Consider the following 24245-nt stretch of genomic DNA (forward strand, 5'->3'; position numbering starts at 1 on the left):
GATCTATTTATTTATTTGCCTTTCTTACAATTCTTGTATGCATTACCCTGCCTCTACAAGCATATAATTGATGAAGGCTGATGTTTTTACTTCTATTATTTTGAAATTTTATGCATATTGGTCGCAATCAATCTTGTGTGTTAATTAATTGGCCACTTTCTTCTTTGGTTTGTGGTATACCCTTATTCCTTCTTCGAAAAATTTAAACAGTATGGAAAATAGTAAAAGTGAAGTTGTTGCCTCTATATTGGCATACAAACTACAGACAATTTTCCTAGCAAGGAAATAGCTGAAAATCAGTTTTCCCTGCTCCACTTTATTTTCATTTTTTTGTTTTGATTTTGTAATTTCTTTTTCTTCTGTTTTGTTGATTTTGTTAAGGTTGGCAACCTGGGATCCAAGAAAGGGTAGCTGATTGGGATGAAAATTTGGACAAGTTTGAAGATTAAGGTATTTTAAACAGTTTTCGTATAGGATTAAGTGGACATTTACCTTGAGTATATTTTAAACAATTTCTTGCTAAACTGAAGGTATAGTCACATGTTCATTATCTGAACCTGGTAGCACTCTTATCCATCTTATTAGTAAATATATGTACATGCCATTCTATTGTATTTGATATGGACTTTGCTGACATTTAGAAGCTAGAGTAATTTGAATTCATTCCATTTTTTGAAACCCTTTTTATTTTTAATCCTCTAGAATTTAACATCATATTACGGTAATTTGATAACCAATATATTTACATTGCGCCATTTAGCAGCAGTTAGAGTCCTTTGGCTTCAGATAGAGTTGGAGTTGCTTTGTTTTTCTTTGTTGGCTGTTTGTACCTAACTAAATGGCATATAGATAAATCTCTGGTTATGATATGAAACTTATAATATAAAATTTGAAATGAAAGTGGACTTGTTCTATGTTGTGTTCAAATCTCAAACTTCATCTCTAATTATGCAATTAGTGTGCCAAATTTAGCGGTGAGGAACTTCTCATGAATGCTACTGATAATTTCCTTGAGGCCGCAATTTTCTGAAGCACTTTTGCACTACAAGCAGTTTGCTCTTCCTATTTTTAAGTATATAAGCCACCTGCATTAACTCAAATAAACTTAAATGGTGTAGTTTTCAATTAATTATTCTTACAATTTTAGTTACAAACTTGAAGTTTTTTTTCTTGATAAGTGAAAATTTACAAATATTCAGTGTGCATGTCCAACTAGACATATTGGACAAATATTTCATATCCTTACTCAAGTGTCTTACTCAAGTATCGAGTGTCTGATATGGTTAATTAACAAATTTAGAAGAGCACGTGTAACACAAGTTATGATTTTCATTATTAACACAAACTTGAAATTAAAAAATAAAAATAAAGAAACAGGGAATAGGAAAGATAGAGAAGGATTACTTCAGGTTATGCATCATACTTTCTTTTTTATTTTTTCTTGACAAGTATACATGTCATACATAACTTTATTTTCTAAGGATCCATTACTGCATAGCTTTGAGTTGGCTTAGTGAAAGAGAAAGGAATCGTGAAATCAATATGCCTAAATTATTTGTAGCACTCAAGATCCTAATTATATTTAGGCTTGAAATAGGCCGTTAGGGAGTAAAATCTTGAAATAGTCGTTAAAAGGCCAAGAAATATTATGAACACCTTGGGAGAAACTAATGTAAGTTGTAAAAATTTACGGAACAAGCACGGTAAAATTTGGTTTAAAATTTACTTTGAAATTTTTAGTTTTTCTCTTCTAGGTTGCATATTAACATATTTAGTGAATGGTTACCTTAACCTTTTGTTATTGTTGTTGTTGTTTTTTTTTTTTCTTTTTTAAATGGCAGATTGGAGATGAACGAATTTGGTAACCTGCATAGCAAGAATTTTTTGTTGATATTACCAGACACATCCATCACAGTGTAGTTGTACTTTTTGTTGATATTACCAAACATGTATTTTGACTATGTTATTGTAGGTTATGATTATATTGTGATGGATCTTATCTTTTTGTTGATATTTTATCGAATAGATTAAAATGAACAGGTTTTTGTTGATGTTACCAAATGAACAAGTTTTTGTAATAATTTGTAATGGATATTATATTCAGCAGGTTATTAAAATGCACAAGTTATTTTGATTGTGTTGTAGTTTTTGATTTTATTAGAATAGATGTTATAGTTTGGATGTTATATATTAATTTCTTGATACTATGAGACATGTATTTTGTTTGGGTTGTTTTATGATAATGAACAGTTTAGTTTTATATTGATTTGTATTAGATATTTTATTTAATATTTTATTAAAATGTACAGGTATTGTTTATTGAAAAAAATATATAAATTACAAATATAATCCTCCCCTCAATTTTAAATTTTTTTTTATTATTGGCGACGAAAAAAAATTGACACTAAAATTTTCTAATCCCAACAAATAATTTCGTCACACATTCATTATTTCATCACTAAATTAAAATATTTGTTGACAAAAGTTTTCGTCACTGAAGGTTCTTTTTTTTCCATCTTTTTTTATCGCTATTTTTAATCACGAAATCTTTTGTCACCCAAAACAAATATAATAAAAGTTTATTTAATTCTAGTGACGAAATGGACGTTATAGGTGACAAAATATTTAATATTTAGTGACGAAATATTTCGTCACCAAATACCAATAATAGGTGACAATAAATTTTCGTCAACAGGTACTTTTAGTGATGACGAATTGATGACGAACGTGGTGACGAAATTATTTCGTCACAGATCAATTTGGTGAAGAAAATTTTACTATTGGAGACGAAGTGATTTTGTCATTAAAGTACCATTTTGTTGTGCTGGTTTTATTAAAACTCATCGATGTTCATTCATTTACCACTTTATTGTATTACTATTCACTGAGCAATAGCTCACCCTCTCCCTTATTTATATATATATATATATATATATACATAAATATGTAAGTGATGAAGAGTCTGAATACAAAGAGAAGTTGATTAGAAGTCGATGTTATACGCTTGTGCTGATTTTGTACAGTTATGTCATAAGTGTTGCATTTTATTTTATTGTTTAAGTCATGTAATATGGTAGATAACAATCCAAGATGAATGTATGCTTTCATTGTCATAGAAGTCCAACTTGTTTTGAAAGTTAGGCCTTCCCCCTCTCCCACTTCCAACATTTGGTAGTCTGCCATTATTGGGTGATCACTACACTATCTTGTTTGGGGTAGGATGGAGCCGTAACACATATAGAATGTCATTCTTTACATTTATTTTTCTATCTTCTGCAGGTTTATTATTCCTTCTTTGTGTCTTCACAACCATTTATTTCTCAAAGAGTAATTCATGGAAGTTCGTCATTATCAGAAGGCCAACATTTGGCAGCTAGCATCCAAAATTTGAATATCTCATCACGATGAAGGTATCAAAAGTCATTGTTTGGTGTGGTTGTGTTCATGCAAAATTGTACTTTTCTATGGTGACTGTTTATTATATATTTGAAAGTATAAAAATGTTCGTGTTTTAATATCTAATTATGAAGTTGGGTGAAAGAAAGAATTTGAATCCTGTTTTTCTTTTTTCAGTTTGTCCAATAATGTATTTGAATTTCATTTCAATGTGTACTAATATTGTTTGATACGTGCAAATGGGTGTAATCATATTAGCAACCTAGCATGGCCAACGAACAATTATTTTAATTACTCATGTATTTATCTTGTTTTATGAAAGTTGAACTGACAATTCAAATTATGATTGCTAACAATTTATAATTCTTGAATATATATTGCAAATCTTGATGTGCTACAACCATGGGATAAATTCATATGTGAGCATAAGCACAGGATCGTTATTCTTGATTTTGTCATTTTTTTGTTAATTTTAGTCTGCTTTAAATTTCTTCCTCTCCATCTCTTTGTGAACATTAGCATTGTTGGTTTTGATAAATAACAATCGGTCACAAGATTATGGACAAAGACATTATTTTTTCTTAATTTTGTTTTAATCATCTTTTGAAGTAGCTTTAACTTATTTGTATGAATAATTTTTCAAGTAGTCAATTTTCATTGATATTTTGCTATTTATATTTTACAATTATTAAGTTTTTTTCATAATGGACACCAATAATGAGTATTAGCTAGCCTATCTTGCACACGACCATCTCACTAGTCTTATATAATGGGTAAAAGCTTAGAAATGATTTTTATTTATTCCACTGATACAGATGCATCACATGGTCACAACATAACACATGGAAACATACAAAGTTTCCATGAAATGCTTGAGTTATTTCTATATTAATATCAGCATATCTTTCTTACTATACGCATATATATATATATATATATATATATATTACAGCTTCATGCCCTGCAAAATCACAACAATAAAAAAATAATAAAAAGAAAAAAGAAAGAAAAGAGAGCAATAAGTGATGATATTTTTATCGACAACTAAATCATTTAAAACCTTACCCACTAAATGTATAATTTAAAGAAATTACTACCCATTTGGCCTGACAGTGGGAAAAATATATATATATATATAAATTCAACCGAAAATATTTTTTTGTCAACTGAAAATTAATTTATTTGGATAGAAGATATTTTATAATTTTAAAAGGTCAAAAATGTTTTCTCAATTAGAATTTTACCAATGTCACTACATTGCCACTACCATCACTACTACCACCGTTATTGTTGCCACCATGTCCACTTCCACCGCTACCACACTACTACGTCTACTACCACCTCCTTCAACCCATCTTTACCACCACCACTACTACCGCCGCCGCTGCCGCCAAGGTTGTTAAAATCATAATCCTACGTTGGGTCATTAGATGTGTTTACAAGATTGGATCGAGAATGTAGGATCTTATCGAAAAAGACAAATTACGTAATAATTTAATTTAAATAATATTTGTTAAAAAATATACGTAACTTATATTTTATTAAAAAGAAGTTAAGATATTGTGAAAATATAATATTTCATGTAAAATGTAAATATAATACATACAATAGAAAACTCGGCGGTAAAAGTTTTGTATTTCATCAAAAGAGAAGGTGAAGAAGAAGAATTCTATAACATAATACTTTGCAATCTACAATAATACATAAAAAGTGAACATATATATATATATATATATATTTAACAAAGTTACATATGAAAATAAATTGAGAATTCAAAAGAGCGGCTTAACCGAATGATAAAGTTTATCATTAGCATATCTAGTGGAGTAGGTTGAGTCACAAAAATAATCTTTTTAAAAATTGGGATAAAGTTGCAATCATCTTGTCTTCCTCTAATCCCACTAAAGATAACTTCATTTTTTCGACTCTTTAGTTTTCTTAAATTGCTACAATATGCAAATGTTTGTTTCTTAATTTATTTTTCTTAACCTATTTGATTCAATACTATTTTTTTTTATTCATTTGGACCACATAAATTGATATTTAGATAACAAATTTAAAATTTATAATAAAATAGATCATACAATACAAAACAAGACTTGCAATCGGATAGGAATGGATTTAGATCGAGATTCTATAATCCTATAAGATCCAATTACCAAGATCAAAAGATCCTACTTGTAAGAGATTTTTTGCATGATTCGAATAGATTGTGCCCAAATGGATTGTAAGATCCAAATTGAAATTCTGATAACCATGGCCATTGTCGCCGCCAGCCTAACCACTCCACTACTACCACCATTAATGTAACTGTTAGTTATTAGTTTCAAAAACATAACTAAATATAAAAATATTTTTCACAGAAATAAATAAAGGAACAGTGAAAATTAAGATTATGTAACATTAGTATTTATATCGTGAATGAGAGTCAGTCGGGCTTACTGGGTATATTCGATTTTGACTTTGCCCGCGTTGCGGTCAGCAATCATGGCAAAAGCAGCTTGAGAGAGATCAATGGTTCCCTGGCAGCCAGGTGGACAGTAATCGACGATGGTTACTTCTACACTTTTACCGGTGCACGGACGTGGCACACCCTGATTTGTCGGACCCGTGCACGTCACTTTGTACTTTCTTCCACACACCGCCTTCCCCCCTATGGCGTCACTTGCCGCGGCTATCATTACTCCTTTGTCTTGGTTCCCATAACATGCAGATGCTGAAAAAAATAAAAATAAAAATAAAAATAGAGAGCATATGTTGAAAAAGGTCACCTATCTGTACGTGTGTAAGTCCTCGTTTGGCAACAGATTTTTTTAATTGATTTTTTTTTATTTTTTTAGTTATTTTAACTTGGAATTAAAAATTTATTAGGTTTGATTTTTTAACTTTTTTAACTTTTATAAGAGAGAAAGTGAAATGATTATAATTTAAATGTGATATTTTTTTCTTATTGATTTATTTCTTATTTTATCTTTTGTGCTTTTTTTGCCAAAAAATTGGTTGCCAAACAAAGCCTAAATTTGTTAGGTGTTTGCATGATATCTATACATATAAGCAAATATAATTTTTTTCTCAAAAAGCTCCCAAAAGTCTATTCATAAAATCTCATAATTTTAAAACTCTCTTTTTCCTATGGGACAATCCTCTTTCATTATCTTTCATATTTTCAATTTTCTTTCATTTTCTAATTGTTTGATTAATTAAAATAAAAATTAATTTCATGTCTTATGGATAAAGATTTAAATTTCAAAATTCCTCCCTATAGATAAACATATAAAAATTGTTAAATAATTTATGAAAATTAATTTCATTGTTTACAGATAAAGATAAAAATTAAATAATTAATTAAAATAATAAATTTCATGACTTATAGATAAATATTTGAATTTTAAAGTTTCTCCCCATAGATAAACATATCAGAATTAATTTCATGGTTTACAAAATAAAAAGATCAAATAATTCATTTTAAAAAATTAAAATAATAAAATTTAGATAAAGATATGATTTATTAATATATATCTACCAAAAACATATATATCTAAATCTTTATTTTGATATATTCATTTTTTTTATCATTCCATCACATATTATTCTTTTTTACTTTGAATTTTTTACCATTTTTATTATTCGTAATTGTTTATCAAGTGATAAAGATAAAACAATTTCTTTTTGTTGGCTCTGAACGAGAAGAATATTGATAATGGGATGATGAAGGCCGTATGGAAGGAGGCAGCATGAAAATCTCACAAAATTAATTTTCATCAGTATATTTATCCAAGGTAATAATTATTGTTCTTTCTTTTAATTGTTGAAAATAATTTACTTTAGATCATTGGTTTTTTTTTATTTTTTTTTATTTTGAGGTTGTCATTTGTTATAGTATTTCTTCAATCTCATCTCTCAATTTACTTAGTCTCTCTTTGAAATTTTTGTTTCTTTAATAATAAAGTTTAGAACCAATTTCTTATTAAATTTGTTTTTCTTGCTACATATTTTATTGAAAGATCAAGACAAATAACACTTTCATATGATATATCAAATTAATGAACATAATACAAATATGGTAGGGAGATACTACATATTTGTCAATCTCTCTCTCTCTCTCTATTATTTTTAGTTAATTTGTTAGATTATATTATTAATTTAGAGCCCATATGATTTAATTCAATACCCATGATTTTTGTTGCATTCGACCATTTTTCATTGGGTAGCATGTATATTTTTTTTGTTAGTATATAATGATTAAAACTATCATTTGTTATATATCTTCAAGTAAAGTTCAAATAATTTGTCATCATTTTATTTTATAAATAAAATAGATTAAAACTATTTTCTTGTATAATTTTTATAATCCTAAGAAGATCTTTTCTTGATTTATTTGTTTTTAAATGTTGTTGGAACTATGCAAGTATTATTCAAATTATGGATAAAATGATTATGGAGAAGAATTTATACTTTGATATGATATGCATGTCAAAGATAGAGGGTTACTAATAGAATCGATTGATGATTTGTTTGAGAAGTTCTTTTTATGAGCAGGGCAACAAATTTATATTAAAAAAAATAATTAAAAACTACTTAGAAATAATAATTAAAGGTTGAGATTTATTTAAAATTTGGTCCCACAATAATAATATACACCACTGATTTAAAAGTGTAAATTTATGATAACTTTTATGAGTTTATAGATTTTCTCTCTTTTAATGTTGTGTGTTTTTTTCCCCCTGCATAAGACTATAGTTTCATGCAAGTTATTTATGCTATCGACTGATTGTGATCCTATTAAGGGGAATACATACAGGTGGAAGAAAAGAAAAAAATTATCAACACATGGAGGGATGCAAGTGACACTTTCACCTCCACAACTTTTCATTTGCATCCCACCATAAACATACTTGAACCCCCCATGTGTTTTTAATTTTTTTCCCCTTCTCTCACCTGCATATAGTTCACCCATACTAATAATCTTTATAATTAACAAATTTTCATGCATATCAAATTTTATTGTGAAATTTCGTAAGTTAATTATTGTTAACATCTACCAGGATGGCCCAACATTATGGTTTGCCACCATTAAAATATAATTCATGGTTAAAATAATTTAATTATCACACAAAATGTATATGGTCTATTTTCTTATGCATCGCACGGGTTATTGTTAGTATACTATGATTAAAAGTGTTATACATTAAAAAAGCAAAACCACACACAATATATATATATATATATATTGGTAGTTCTTACATTTTGTTGCTTGTGACATTTTAGTCCTTATAGTTTTGATATGCTCAATTTTTACCTTTAATTTTAGATTTTGTATAAGTTTGGTTCAATTGATAACATCCTTAGGGTTTTTGATTAAAAAAAAAAAAACAACACTGATTTAATTGAGGTTATATCACTAAATTGATCAAATTTATAATTTTATTCCTAAAAGTATGACACACAAAATAAAATGTTTTGAGTCAAAATTAATTTGAATTAAAATTATACAGACCAAAATGATATAAAAAATAAAATATAAAGACTAGAACCAGATGATACACTACAAAAAAAAAGTCACTTTTAGCTACTAAAATATTAGTTGCCAATTGTCTGTTTTTTGGTCGCCAAAGCCATTCTACGACAAAAAATTTTGGTCGCTACATTTGTCGCCAAAAACCCGTCGGGAAAGGTTTTGCCGACTAAAAAACCTTTGATCTACAAAAAGCAAGTCTTTAGCGACCAAAATTTTGGTCGCCAATAGTCAATTATATTTCTTTAAAATTATACATTCACCGACCAATGTTTTAGTCGCCAATAGTCAAGGAATCGCCGGCCAAAATCTTTAGTTGCCAAAAGCTACCAAACGGCGACCAACATCTTTAGTCGCCAAAAGCTTCATCCATGAAAAAAAATAATTCATTGTTAAGCTTCGCATCTGCTCTTATAAAGACTCGAACCACTAACCTCGCACACCATAAACCTTATGTACCACACACTTCCCACTACGCCTCTACAACACCACATGATTGTATATGTAATATATATTATTTATATACTAGATAGACCCGTATTAATATAAAAGCATATGTATAAAAATAATTATTTTTATTGACATAATTTATGTAAAAATAAATTATTTAGTAGCAAAATAAAAATAAAAATTTAACTTTTAGCAACCAAAATAATTTTGGTCGCGGAAGAGACTTTCGCGCTAAAAAAGACCACTTTTCGCTACTAAACATATTTTTTGTCGCCAATTGTAAACTTTTTTGCTACTAAATTTTTTTTAGTCGCCAAAAAATTTACTTTTGGCTACTAAAAAATGTTTTAGTCTGTAAAACCCACATAATTGGCTACCAAACTTAAAATTAGTTGCCAATTGTAGACTTTTTGGCTACTAAATTTTTTTTAGTCGGCAAAAACTGTACTTTTGGCTACTAAAAATGTTTTAGTCGGTAAAACCCACATAATTGGTGACCAAAATTATAATTAGTCGCCAATTGTTGCCTCTTTGGCTACTAAATTTTTTTTAGTCGGCAAAAACTATACTTTTGGCTACTAAAAATATTTTAGTCGGTAAAACCCATATAATTGGCGACTAAACTTATTTTTAGTCGCCAATTGTAGACTTTTGGCTACTAATGCTTTTTTAGTCACTGAAAGCTATACTTTCAGCGACCAAATTCTTTTTAGTTGGGAAATTTGGTCGCCGAATGTGTTTTTTCTTGTAGTGATAAGATTTTTCAAAACAAGAATTTTCAAATAGATAATGTAGAATATGCATAAGTTTGTTGTTGCATACAAGTGGTGTATAAATTATAGGTCAGGCTTCTTTCCAGTTCGAGATCAGATTAGAGTGGCCTCGTTTGATGTAACTGTTAAAACAAATTATAAATTATGACTTTAATCAGAAGCTATTAATTTGTTTGGTATAACTATTAGACTATAGATTTAAGTTGCGAAATAGTGTTTGCTAAATAAGTTGTGAAGTAACTTTTTCAATTAACTATTATTTCTTGTTATTCACTATTTGTCTACATGTCTCATAAAAAATATTAACAATAATCTATAGTCCATTTGGGTCTTTTTCTATTTTAAAAAAAAATAAAAAATAAAAAAATTTAAGAGCATAACTGTAAATTAACATGTCTACAGAAGAAGTTGATAATTAGAAGTAAGGGTGAGCAGCTTCTCAGAATTAACTTTTTTTAGTTAAGATAAGTTGTTAAAATCAGAAGTTGTTTGAAATAAGTTTAATCAAACAGTCCAAAATAGCTTTTCCAAAGTTAGAAGTTATAAATTGGCTCAAAAAAGTCCAAACAAACACCCCCAATATATTGTTAGGCTCACAGGGACCCATCATGGGTCTTATTTCGATAATTCGAACTGTTCGACGTGTAAAACTCACCAAGTACTTCATCCCTGCAAAAAAATCGCGTTAATCGGATATCGATAGCCATTTGATCAAATCATATTTTTGTCAACAGTAACTATGATTTTTAAAATAAATTGTTGATAGAAATCTGACCTAATTAAGTAGCTATCGATATCTGATCAATATAATTTTTTACAAGAATGAAATACTTGACGAGCTCTACATATTGAATGGTTCAAATAATCAAAACAAAACTTCTGATAGACCCCATAGGCCCGAATAGCACAGTGAGCACTTAGTAAAGATTTAATAATAAGAATCAAAATCTTGAATAACTTCAAAGAGTCAATGAATGTTTATCGAGCCGTTAATTTCAAGATTTTAAAAATAATCTTGTTGCACTCAAACTAATTCAAACATCTAATTAAAAAATAAAATAAAAATAACACTCACGCTTGTAAGGAGGACCATAGTAAGTAGCAGTCCCTTGAGCTGCATGTGCCACCGTGGCAAGGCATATCACCATGCCCAACATCATCATCACAACTCCCATTCCAACACCCATTTCTTAGATTTTCCTTCTTTCCAAACACACCTCAAAAAGAAAATTGAAATCTTATTGTTTTGTTGCAGAAAATCTATATAAGGGCTCTCTCTTTTTATAGTTGAATAACCTGCATACGAGCAAGCTATAATTTATTTACCATATTGTACTAGCCAATCTTTTAGCTATGATGCATTTTTTACCCGATCTTGTACCCTTTTTGTCTTTAATAAAATTTCCTTTGCTGATCAAAAAAAAAAATTATATATATATATATATATATATTGTACTAGCCAAGGGTGGAATTAGAAATTTTGTCTAGAAATCAATGTGAGTATAAAATAAAATAAAATAAAAAGGATATATCACAAATATAATTTTTGAGTTTGGTTAAAATATAAATTCCTCATTGTGATTTCAAAAATTAGAATTATCTTTTTTGTCAGAATTTGTTATTTAACAGAATTGATTGAAAAATAAAATTTCTAACTTTTCTCCTATACAATAATGAATGACTAAAACTGTTAATTAAAGATATCATTAAAAACAATTAATTGACTTAATAGTTGATTAATGAAAGTGTTATTTGTTATGTGATTAGAAAATTTATGGGGTGGGATATAATTTTTAAAATCATATGAGCTAATTAGTATTTTAAGCATATTTTATGATTGTATTTATAATTTATGTTAAAAAAATATTGAGTTGGTTTTGGTACATCATTAATTAAAAATAATTTTTCACATAAACTTTGTGAAATATTATTTCATGAGAACAAAAATAAATAAATCTGACATGCCATTTTTTTTATTTTATAATTTTTTATTAATTAAATTTCAATACATAATTGATAAATTCTAAAAAATCATTTAATATATTTTTTAATTCAAAAAGTAAGTAAATCTAACAAATTATTTTTTTTAAAAAAAATTGAATTATTAATTAAATTTCAATATATAATCAATTAAACTGCAATTTTAACGAGTCATTTAATATGATCGTCCTTTTACAAATTCTTACTAAATTACAAATTAAATTATCAATTATATAAGTTGCATATCCATATATGTTGGAGACCCACACCTAATAGTTACTTAGTTTGTAATTTATTAGAAATATCTAGCATATTTAATAATATATAAGTAGGATGTTATAAAAAATAAATAAATAAAAATAACGGAATTTGTAAAGTTAAAAAGTATTTTTTTTATCTATTTCTAAAATTTTAGTCCTTTAATTATTTAATTTATTTTTATTGCATAAACTGTTCTGATATTTTCTTTTGAAGGACCCCCATCTACTAAGAACTTGTGGGCAGGAGCTATTGTTAACTTTTTTCTTAGAAAAACTATAACTTAATTTAACATCTTAAAATGAAAGACACATTGACACTTTTATCAACTCATGGAAAAATATGTTAGTAAAAGTCAAAACTACCCTAACCATAGAGTAGTCCTAACCATAGAGTTAGCCCAAATCATGAATGATGAATTAATGTTAGTACGAAATTTTCAGCAATAAACCAAATTCCCTATTGAGCAGGCAAGTAGGAAAACAAATTGAATGAATGGCCCCCAAGAACTATTACTTAAAATAAATAAAAATAAATAAAGCCTATTAAATTCATATATCGACATGTAGCAATTACTTATATTTTTAAATTTTAAAAGTCTATGCAGAGTGTTTGGTGCATTTTTTCTTATAATTTGTTAGATTAAAATAATTTAAATAAACTTTAAAAAAAAGATTATTTGATAATTGGAGTAGTGTTTTTAACATATTTGAAACTTGCAGTAGTGTTTTTAACATATATTTTCTATAAGCCAGTTTTCAACTTGTAAAACTTGCACCAAACATCAGCTTAAATGGTGTTTGTTAAAACTGAAAATTGAAAGCTGAGAATTAAATAGTGAAAACTGAATGTTGAATTTTTTAAGTTAAAATATAATTTGATAAAAAGTTAATTACTAAATTAAAACAAGCATTCACACAAAAAAGAGAATTAAAACAAGTTCTTTGATATATATGTGATGTGATAAAATTTAAAATCATTATTTTTAAATTTTCTCATTTGATTTTTATATTGTAGTGGTGAGGTAGTAGGGGTGGTTGCTATGGCACCAAGGGCGATGGTGGTGGTATGAAAGTTGTAGCGATCCCGGTTCCGACCATTTTTTCATGTTTTTGCCACATCGACTGGGCAGATCGGGGGATCGAGCTACCTGGTCAACTCGCGGGGGTCCAAGGGGCAGCGCCCCTTGGCAGGTCCGAGGGTAGCACCTTGGCGGGGTCGAGGGGCAGCGCCCCCGAAGCAAAAACACAAAATGCATTCGAAGTTGCTTGTCCGCTCGAGTGGCTATTTATGCGCTCGAGCGGAGAATGTTTGGTTCTAGAAGTTTGACATGTCTGCAAAAGTACTGGGAATGTGTATTCGACGCTCGGGCGGGGCTTTCCACGCTCGAGCAAACCCTGTTATATCAGTTCATGAATTTGATATTTTAAATCACTTTTGTATATCTCTCTCTCTAAAAACAATTCCTCTCCCTTCTCTCTACATTTTCCTATGCCAAATTGGATCAAAACCTTGATTTCTCAAGATTCATTAGAGTTCTGCCATAGGTTCTTCATCAAAATTGGTTAACTTCTAAAGGGTTTCGTTGTGTGCGGTGAAGATCGAGTTTCGACACCGTTGATTTTGGGGGTTTCATCTTATTTCTTCTTCAAAACTTGAGGTAGGGATTTTCTTAGAGTTATATATATATATATATATTTGTAAGATCTAGATAATTTTTGAAATCATCCTTCGATAGCTTTGAAAATTGATTGTTAATTCAAGAAGTTGAGCGATTTTGAAAGTGGGTTTGTCTCTTGTTCTTTTAAAATGATTTTATGGGTTTTTAACTTCGTTGATTAAAGAAAAGATAATTTTGAAAAGTTTTCTTTCAAAAGATTTGAGTTGTATAGTTTTGGTGAGAAAATGTAGAATTTGAGAATATTTTTTAAAGAGACTGAAAATTCATGAATGATATTGTTATATTTATTTTGTGTATCAAAATAAATGGATGTTCGAAAAATTTCTTATTTATATATATATAAATGATGAATCTCAGGAAATATGAGAATTGTTGTTCATTTTGGAAATTATTTTTCAAAACGTTGAAATAGTCTTGAAATGACTAATTGTTGAGTATATATGAGAAGAGGGAATTGTGTTATTCCTTAGATGATGAATTGAAATAAAAGTATTTATATTCATCATGTGTTATTGGCATATCAAATCATTTGATTACATTAAACTTTGAAAGTTGATTTGAAAACTTGCATTGAGAAAAGAATGTTGAGAAACAAGTTTCCATGAATTGGTTTTGGGGTAAATACGGTGGTAAGTCTTGACAGGTGGTGTAGATGAAATTGAATGGGTGTCGAGCCTTTCAGTTAATACTGGTAAAAATGACAGATTATAAGTGCCGAGCCTTCCAGTCAATGCTGGTAAAAATGACAAATTGGTAGTACGTGTATAGTCTACTTGCAGACACCAACCTAGGGATTACCAGGGTCGTATTTACTGCTCTTAAAATGAATTGTTAAGTTTTGAAGAATTGAAATTGCATGACATCATTGAGCATGATGGTTTTCAAAGATGAAGATGTGATTTTCTTTCAAAAGGGCATAGCATAGCATGTGCATTTCATCTCTTGAGACTTGTATAAAATGTATATACTTGTTAAGGATTTCCTACTGGGCTTTATGCTCACCCTACGGGATTTTTGTGTAGGAAAAGATGTGGTGATGCCGCCTAACTAGAGGCGAGGAAATGTGTGTTGAGAGTACGAGACTCTCATTTTGCTGTGACTCTGTGTGTAAGCCAAGGGCTGTATGTGTGTGGGTTTGAATAACCGTTTTGTGTAACCAGGCTGAAGCCTTGGAAACTTGTAAACCCCTTGGGGGTATTTATTTGTTTATTTACTTGTTGTTGGATTAATGTATTGTTGCATGAAGAACTATTGTATCATGTAATGTAAGTGTGGAGATTTATATTCGGTTTTCCTTGAAAGAGCCATGATTGTTGTATTATCATTTGGGCTAGAAATTTGGGGCGTTACAAAAGTGGTTGTGGTGATGGTAAAAGGGTGGTGTAGTTGAGATAGACCGGTGGTGGTAGTTGTGGTGGTACAATGTTGGTTGTGACTATCGGCTAGTGATAGTCGTAAAGATAAAGAATTGTGGTAGTAATGGTGTAGACGTCCCTCGAACGCCCCGGGAGGAACAAGTCCCCCATTCCGTTCGATATTGGGCTCACTACAGCTCAGGACTCTCAATTTGTCACGGTTCTAAATCTGAACCAAAGAGTCCAAATCCGGCAAATCGTTTTGAGAAAACAGATTTTGAAAGAAGTGCCAAACATGGGCTGCATTGCCAGATACAGAGTTGCCACCTAAATATTTTACTTTGGGAAAATTTAGGAAACCTTGACTCGTTTGCCTAAGGCCACGTGTCCGTCATCACCAAAGTTGCCTCGGCTCGGGAACTTGGGTACGATTGGGGAAGGTCACTTCGTGAGCACCCCCGCTCGCCCGATCAAAGATCGGCCTCTACTAACCATGATATCTATTTTTGAAAACATTATGCGTTCTTATTCCGGTTATTAGCCTAGATTTACTATGTGATGCGCACAGCATACAAGTATAGACTGGATCGCCTGAATTGGAACAAAACATTTCATATTTATTTGTTTGAAAATGGTTTGATGGTGCTACTCACAAGTAGGCTAAGACGTGGATTTGCCACCCTCAGGTGGGCTTAGAAAACGTGATTTTGCCACTATCTAGTGGGCTTTAAAACACACATTTGATGAATTGTTCCAATTCATATAACTCAACCTTCACCCACAGGCATTCAGGCAGTTATATCACATAAGCATATAGCCTCATGGTAAGCATACTGTTCATGGCAGTCACTCACACGCATGCAAGGATGCTAAAGCATAAAACTTACCGAGTACTCCAAGCCAAAACAGAAGCTAGGTTAGAAATCCATGCATGATCCTAACTATACAGAAATGTCTAATGCAACACATGCAAAAATGCAACTATAGCAGGCTCGACTATTCTAAACATGGCATATGAAATGCTACAGCTAACATGTATTCAACTTGGAATTGAAAATACAATGCAGTTAGTATGATGCGCCGAGCCCGGTGCATGCAAAACAGATGAATGAATGCAAACATGCTATCATACTGTATGCTAATTGAAACATGCCCTAATCTAACCATCATAAGCTGGTAAATAAAAGGGAGAAAGACGTGGGGTTGGAAGACATACATCACACACACGCACAGTTATTACAGTTATGCCCTCACACAGAGGGTCCAAATAAATAATATACAGTCCCGAATAAATATTACAGTCCAAATAATTACAAAATCCTAATTAATTAACAAATTAAACTAGGTAAGCTGTAAACTAGCATGCAAGCTAGGGACTGCCTCGACGCTGCTTCGGATGATGAATGATGCATGTCCGGGTTGCTTTGGCGCAGAAATCCATCGCGATGCCCTAGTTTGCCTTTGTTTGCAATTGTTCTTGGAATGCGTGTCGAACTCCGGAAGGCTGCTGATTCTTGATTTGCTGCAACAGAGAGCAGGAAAATGGCATGGCAATGTATTTTCACAAATGTATGCATGCCTCGATCCTCGTGCCACCAATCACGCATCTCGATGCATGATGGCCGAGGAGTCGAATTGTGCAACTCAATATAGAATGAATGCATATGAAAACACAACAAGACCTAACTCCATCATGGGCAATCCAGAGTGTCGGTGACAGGGAATTGAGATACGTTCCGTCACTCGAAGTACGAAACGTCCCTCGTTTCCCGTGCTCGGGCTAACTCCTATCCCAAGAACGATGCAATATGCATGATATGCATGAAATGCAACTAAGATACAACCTAACATGCACAATGCTATGAAATGGCATACACGATGCACGAGATAACATGGCATACACAATGCGCTAACATACAACCTATCATACGCAATGCTATGAAATAAAATGGCATACACAATGCATAATGGACTTACACCAACATGAGTGGACCTCAGCCACACTCACATAAGAGGCCATTAGATGAAAATGAGACACTCGAGATGCGTGCACGTATGCACGCAAACCGAGGACCGATCCTAAGGCACCAAGTGCCACTCTAATGAGACATGGCAAGGCATGGAATATGGCATACTAGCATGAAAATTTCAGTAGCAAAACATGATGCAAAATAGCCCCGAAACATGGCAATATGGTACCTGATGCATGAAATGAGACCCGAAATGCAAAACTAGGCACACACAATGGCCTATAGCTATACAAAGCATGCACTATTTGATCATGAAGCATGAAGACAGATTCAAGGAAGTCCCAAAACAAGCATATTTACAGTTTTAAGCAAGGCCAAACAATGGACGCAAAGAGGACTAAGCTAGCATGCAAAAATGGCCCTGTAAGGAAGGTAATGAAGCAAGTAACCGGTGCTGGCCCTGAATGGCCAATAGACCTTCAACAATGTTGAAGAGGGGCTAAAAAAGAAGCATTTTACAGTTTGCAACAAGCCACGGATCTAAACACAAACAGGCCTAAAACATTGTGCAAGAAATGGGCCAAAAGGGAGACAAAGAGGCAAGTGATAGTTTCTGGCCTCAAACATATGTAAAATAAGGCCTAAAAAAAGGTTTAAACACAAAGAGCAAGAAGGGAACCTCAAAAAGCAAAAGACCCTTGATCAAACATGAAGAGGGGGTCAAAATAAGGCTATTTACAGTTCGGACCAAAGCCCAAAAATATAAGAACAAACGGCTAACAAAACATGCAAATATGAGGCCAAAAGAGGGATAAAGAGGCAAGTGACAGTTGGAGGCCTCAAACAGTTAAGAGCCCTTCAACAATGTTGAATAAGGGCTCAAAATAAGCCACTTTACAGTTTACAACATGCCTCAAAACAGTTTACAAATAGGCCTAAAATACCATACAAGAAAGAGGCATACAAGAGGGGTAAAGAAGCAAGTGGTAGCTGGAGCCCTTAAACAGGGAAGGACCCTTAATCAAACATGAAAAAGACCTCAAAAATGACTATTTTCAGTTAGGGTCGGAGCCCAAAAATGTAAGCAAGTAAAGCTTAGATATAGAGCAAAATAAAGCACAAAAGAGGGAAAATGGGACTCACCCTTGAAGACTAATCTTTGACAGCCTTTTGGACCAAGTTTGGTGGCTCTTGACCTCTAGAAATGACCTTGAAACTACTGGAATGGAGGGTGGAAGCCTTGTGCTAAGGGGTGTAGGGTAAATGATATAGGACTTGAGAGGTTTTGGTGCTTGGAAGAGGAGGAGAGGGAGGATCAATGCAAGAGGCTTATGGCAAATTTTTGTCACCCTCAGATGGGAGCTGGAGCTGCTGTTGTATAGGCAAAAGAGGGGGAGAAAAGAGGGGAAAAATGGGGGGGGGGAAATGAATTCAAGTTTCCCCCAAAAAATGCAGCCCCCCGGATACATAATCTGGGGGGAAACAAAATACACATCTGTAATGTACCTGGAGAGAGGATCAAGGCCAGCTGGTTATCCAAGTTGCAGGTCGCCGGCCGGCTCTTCCCATGGCCGGCCGGCTCTTCCCATGGCCGGCCGGCCAAGGGTCAAAAGGGTCAATCATGATTGATGGCCGGCCATGCCAAAAAGAGGGCCTTCCATGTGTGCACAACACAACCATGTGGTCAAAAACTGGAGAAAGTGAACCAGGAGAGGGAAAAGGCCACTTTTAGGAGGGGTTCAAAAAGGTCACACACAATTACTGGCTGGCCATGTGATATTGGTGGCCTCCCAGGTGTGTACAACACAAATATATGGTTTGGGGCAAGAAAAAGTGGCCTTAGGGTGGTCAACATTGGCTTTCAAGTGGGAAAAACGGGCGACGGAGGAATAAAACTGGTTGTCAGAACAATTACTGGCCTCCCACCCTTCTATGACCTTTCTAACAATGAAACAGAGGTCCCTGCCAAAACTGAACTCAAACCGATGCAAAATGAAGGTTCAGGGGCCGAAGCGCGCAGCCCGAGGCCCCGAAAACTGACAGTTAGGCACCGGAAGTGGTGTTCGACCACGAAGTTGGTCTCTTAAGCCACAATGTCCCTCAAAAGGGAACAAATAAGATGCATGCCAAAAACCGGAGCAAACGGAGGTGGTTAAGCGGTCCCGAACTGAGACACACGGCCAACGACTCCGAAAAATCAGAAACCGGACTCCAAACGGGCAAAATGGCCTACGACCACGAAATGTAGCCTACGGCCACTGAGAGATGATCTACGAGACCTCTCCCTCCCTTCGGGAAGAGAAGACGGAGAAAATGGGAGCTTGGTTCGCAAACCGAGGCAAAGCACGAAAGAGTCCGAAAGTCCGGAGGCAAGGCTCGCAGCCGAGACTCTGAAACCTCTGAGCGAGCACGATATGCACCATCACCGAGCGCTCAATCGGTGATGTCTGAGTCTTAAGGTCGGTCAAAAATGGGGTGTCTACAAATGGTAGTAGTGATAGTGGTACCAGTAATCGTGGTGGTACTTGTGGCAATGGTGGCAATGATGATCATGTAGTGGTAGTAGTGGTAAAGGTGGCTGGTGATAGCAATGACGGTAGGAGTGGGGTTAGGGATAGTAGTGGTGATGAGCATAGCGGTACATGTCAATATTTATACATAAATAGTAAATTAAGTTAGCTTTAAGTAAGTTCTAAGTTATATATATATAAAAAAATAAAAAATTAGACCATATTTTAAGAATTTAATATGAATGTAGTAATCAAACGGATTTATTTGAGTTTCACTTAATGCATTAAATTTTAAATGTTGAATTGGCTTATCAAACACCATCTCACTCTTGCAAAAAAAAAAAAAAAAAAAAAAAAAAAAAAAAAAAAAAAAAAAAAAGAAGAAGAAGACAATTAAATTAAATTTTCAAAAATACTTACCTTCCTCATTTTAAAAACAAATAATAAAATCATTTGCTACAATTATGAACCATGTTTGGCTTGTTTTTCTAGTCAAAAAAAAATTCATTTTTTTTTTAAAAAGAAATTAATTTGATGAAAATAAATATTAACACAAGTCTTAATTTATAAACTTATACTCCATTAAGTCTTAACTAAGATTTTTTGGACCTTCAAGTCTCATGAAATTTTTAATAGTCGGAATTGCCCTTTAAATAATAATTGTTCATCATTTATGATTATTTATAAAGAAATATGATATTTGATATTTATTTTAATTTTCAAAACTTTAAAATATCAACTTTCAAATTGAAAAAAACTATAAAAAAAATTATGTGCAAAAAAAATAAAAATAAAAATAAAAATTGCTTAGTTTCAATTTTCTGAAAACTGAGTATTTTATTTTTCATGTTTGTTTGTTTTTAGTGAATATTTTTGAAATTTTAAGTACTTTTTTTTTTTACTTTTTTTGATGTACCTTATATAGATGTATCTAAAAAGTAAAATATTTACGAAATAATATTTTTAAAAATTAATAAATACACAAAAATAGGAAAAATATACTTAATTTTTTGTAGTATTTTGGGTATTTAGTGAATTTTTTAAAGATTTTTTTCACGAAAATTATACTTTTTAAGTGTATTTATATTAAGAGTGTTTAAAAATTAAAAAAATTCAGTAAAAATAAAAAAATATGAAAAAAAAAATGTCAAATTTTCTAAAAAGTCTTTTCAAAAAACTGGAAGCAAACATGATTTTTTTATTTTTTATTTTTTTTGAAAAAATTGAAAAAGCTGAATTATTTTTTTTATGCAAAACTGAAAATTTTCAATCTATAAAGGAGTATGATGATGGAATATTGATGTGCAAAACTGAAAACTAGAAAAAAAAATTTAAAAATGAAAAAAGTGATAATGTTCTTAATTTTAAAACAAGAAAAAACTAATAATGTTATCGATTTTATTGGATAGTTGAATCAAACCAATAAGTAGAAGAGCAAAACGTTTAATCTCATGCTCTCTCTTTTTTTTCATCAGTTAGTGAAACAATTATCTAGAATATTACTATGTAAAATTGATAATATTCTTAGTTTTAAAAATTGAGAAAAACTAATAATATTCTCAATTTTACTAAAGAAGACTTATTGATTCAAAAAATCTTAGATAAGACCTGAGTTAATCCGGATTATCAAATCAAAGATAATCAAAGATAATTGGTAGGTATAACATAGCCGAAATAAAGGATAAACGCGATGAATTAGCCCAGTTAACTTTAATAATCGTGTTTCAAATTTTATATTCAACTGCTATTTGTTTGATTTGGTCTTACTTTGTTTTTAGATCGGTTATTTGGCTTTCTAAGCTTATGTAATCATTTAAGAAACAAAAACTTACGTAATCATTAATATAGATTACGACATGAAACTAGCCTACTTATTAGAAAGATAGATTATCAATAGGTTTTAATAATAAAATTTAATTTTCATCAATTTTTATTAAAAATAAATCTTAATAAAATTGTCGCTAAAAATAATTTTTTGTGAAGATTTTTTACATGTTACTAAAAATTAACAATTAGCCACTTTTTTGTTACGATTTTTATAAATTGTTACTGACATAGGTGGGCTTATAAGAGCGTTTGGTCCACCACTCAGAGTCTAATACATAATTCAAGCACTAAAGCCCAACATTGCTGGAGCTCAACGTGGCATTAAGGACCAATGACATCCAAACACCTGTCAAGAATAGAACTAGCCACATCAGCAGACAAAGATCTTACAAAATTATTACACCACACATCAGCCATTAATGAGTTTCACTTCGGCATTTAATGCGAAAACCCCTTTCACGTCGGGGCAGAACGGCTTCACCATGAACAAGGCGAGCTAAAACGTAGACTTTCAGCCAACGTGACAGGTCGGGGCAGGTGAGGAAATGATGAGCAAATGATATAAGCAGGTTTCTAAGACAAAGAGAAGGCTAAGCTTCTCTATCACCAATCTATCTCTACATTCCATCTCTCTTTTTCTAACTTGCTCGTCGGAGGTTTCGTTGGGGGACTCCACGTTCCCCGTTGAACTCTTGTGCAGGTATTCTTTGTGGGTTCAACCCTCGGACAACGGCTTGGGAAGCGTGGATTAGTCCGACCCGTTCCATTTGGAGTATCCAATAACGAAAGTATCATCATTGGCGCCGTCTGTGGGAATCCTTTCTCGCTCCGTGTGGTAATTGTGCTCATTGCCACCGGAGACCCATTCCTGATGTCTCTTACCTGCCACCCACCAAGGTGGATGGTCACAACTAGATCCATGGCTTCTTAACATAACGTTATCGACCCCCAAGCTGACACTCCTAACCCAAACAACCCACCGCAGTATTTCACAGAACTCACCAACAGTATCAACCGCTTAGCCGAACAAAACTAAGCCCTGATCAATGCTTTACTTCAGAGAAACCTTCCTATGCTCCAACCACCACCTCAAGACATACCACCTAATCAAGAATGAGCCCTGAGCCATTCCCTTCAACAATCCCACCCCTCCAACTTGGAGGGCTTGCGACCCCCTCCCCAAGATATGAAACTACCACCTCGAGCCCCATATCCACCGATCCAAGCAACAGCCCCCGAGGGGGAGGCCAGTAGTGTCTAGCCTCCACTACCTTCTGGTGGTGATAACGCTCCCCTTTGGGATGCAGAACTCCGAGCCATGAAACTCCACTTCAGGGAGTCATGTAGAACATATAGAATAAACCCTGTACTACAGCCAACTCACCATTCATTGTCTCCATCAGGGACAAACCTCTATCTCCTAAGTTCAAAATGCCCTCGATCGACTCCTTCGATGGTACAACGGACCCAGACGACCACTTGGAGGCTTACAGGACCCTCATGGTCCTCTATGCCTTCCCTGATGAGATCATGTGTCGGGCTTTCCCCGTAACGCTTAAAGGATCGGCCCGACTGTGGTTTAGCTAGCTGCTGACAAACTCGGTTTCTACTTTTCAGCACCTAAGTGACTCATTTCTCAGCCACTTCATTGGTGCCAAGCGCCAGTAGCGTCCGACAACTCAACTCCTCAACATCTGTCAGACGAAAGGAGAGTTGCTGCGCAACTTCGTCACCCGCTTCAACACCGAGGCCTTACAGGTGGTAGAAAATGATGACAAGGTCATTCTCACGGCTTTCATGGCCGGTCTACGATCATCCGATGTCCATTTTTCCCTCTTCAAAAATCCTCCGACCTCCATGGCAACCCTCATCTCTAAAGCCCACAAATACAGGACTTCATAACCAAAAACTCGACCTCCAGAGATAAGAGAAAGGACTCTAAAATCAGAAACACCCAGTACACACAACAAACGTCTCAATATACCGACCGACTTGCTCGACACCTACCTGACCGCCCAGCCAGTTTGAACGATCACCCCTCAATTCCCCTATGTAGCAAGTCTTGAACTAGATCCAACGAGATTATCCCTTGAAATGGCCCCAACCGTCGCGGTCTCCTTCCAACCGACGAGATCAGTCCAAATGCTGCCGCTTCCATTAGGACCACAACCATAATACTGAGGAGTGCGTTAACCTCAAAGACCAAGTCGAGGGCTTAATACGCCAGGGACGCCTCAGTCGGTTCACGGCAGCCCCCCCTGAGCAACGGCCGAGGACCAAACCTATCAGAAATGACCATCGACGCACCCCTCTTCGACAACCCGCACAACCTAACCAAGGTTGTGATCGACCCCCACAACAACCCCGGGCACAAGGCAACCCTGCCCCCCCGGTCGGAGAAATTAGAGTCATTGCCGGCGGACTTGCATGCGGAGAGCCATCCCGTTCAGCCCAACGAGCAGTACTCAAAAAAATAAGGCAGGGCTCAGATAAAGAAGTTGCAACATTGGACTGCCCTTTTAAACACCCC

At 33.2% G+C, this 24245-nt stretch overlaps 1 protein-coding gene across 1 annotated transcript; it reads right to left on the minus strand.

Moving 5' to 3' along the window:
• Positions 1–4166: 4166 nt before the first annotated feature.
• LOC114289235 (EG45-like domain containing protein) lies at positions 4167–11401 on the minus strand. Its single transcript, XM_028232903.2, has 3 exons — positions 11210–11401; positions 5839–6112; positions 4167–4357 (listed from the first exon to the last, which is right to left on the minus strand). The coding sequence occupies exons 1-3, from the start codon at positions 11319–11321 to the stop codon at positions 4351–4353; spliced, it is 393 nt and encodes a 130-aa protein (XP_028088704.2). The 5' UTR covers positions 11322–11401; the 3' UTR covers positions 4167–4350.
• Between the last annotated feature and the right edge of the window lie 12844 nt (positions 11402–24245).

The sequence above is a fragment of the Camellia sinensis genome, chromosome 5 (assembly GCF_055761805.1).
Source record: "Camellia sinensis isolate YWXY chromosome 5, ASM5576180v1, whole genome shotgun sequence".
NCBI lineage: Eukaryota > Viridiplantae > Streptophyta > Magnoliopsida > Ericales > Theaceae > Camellia > Camellia sinensis.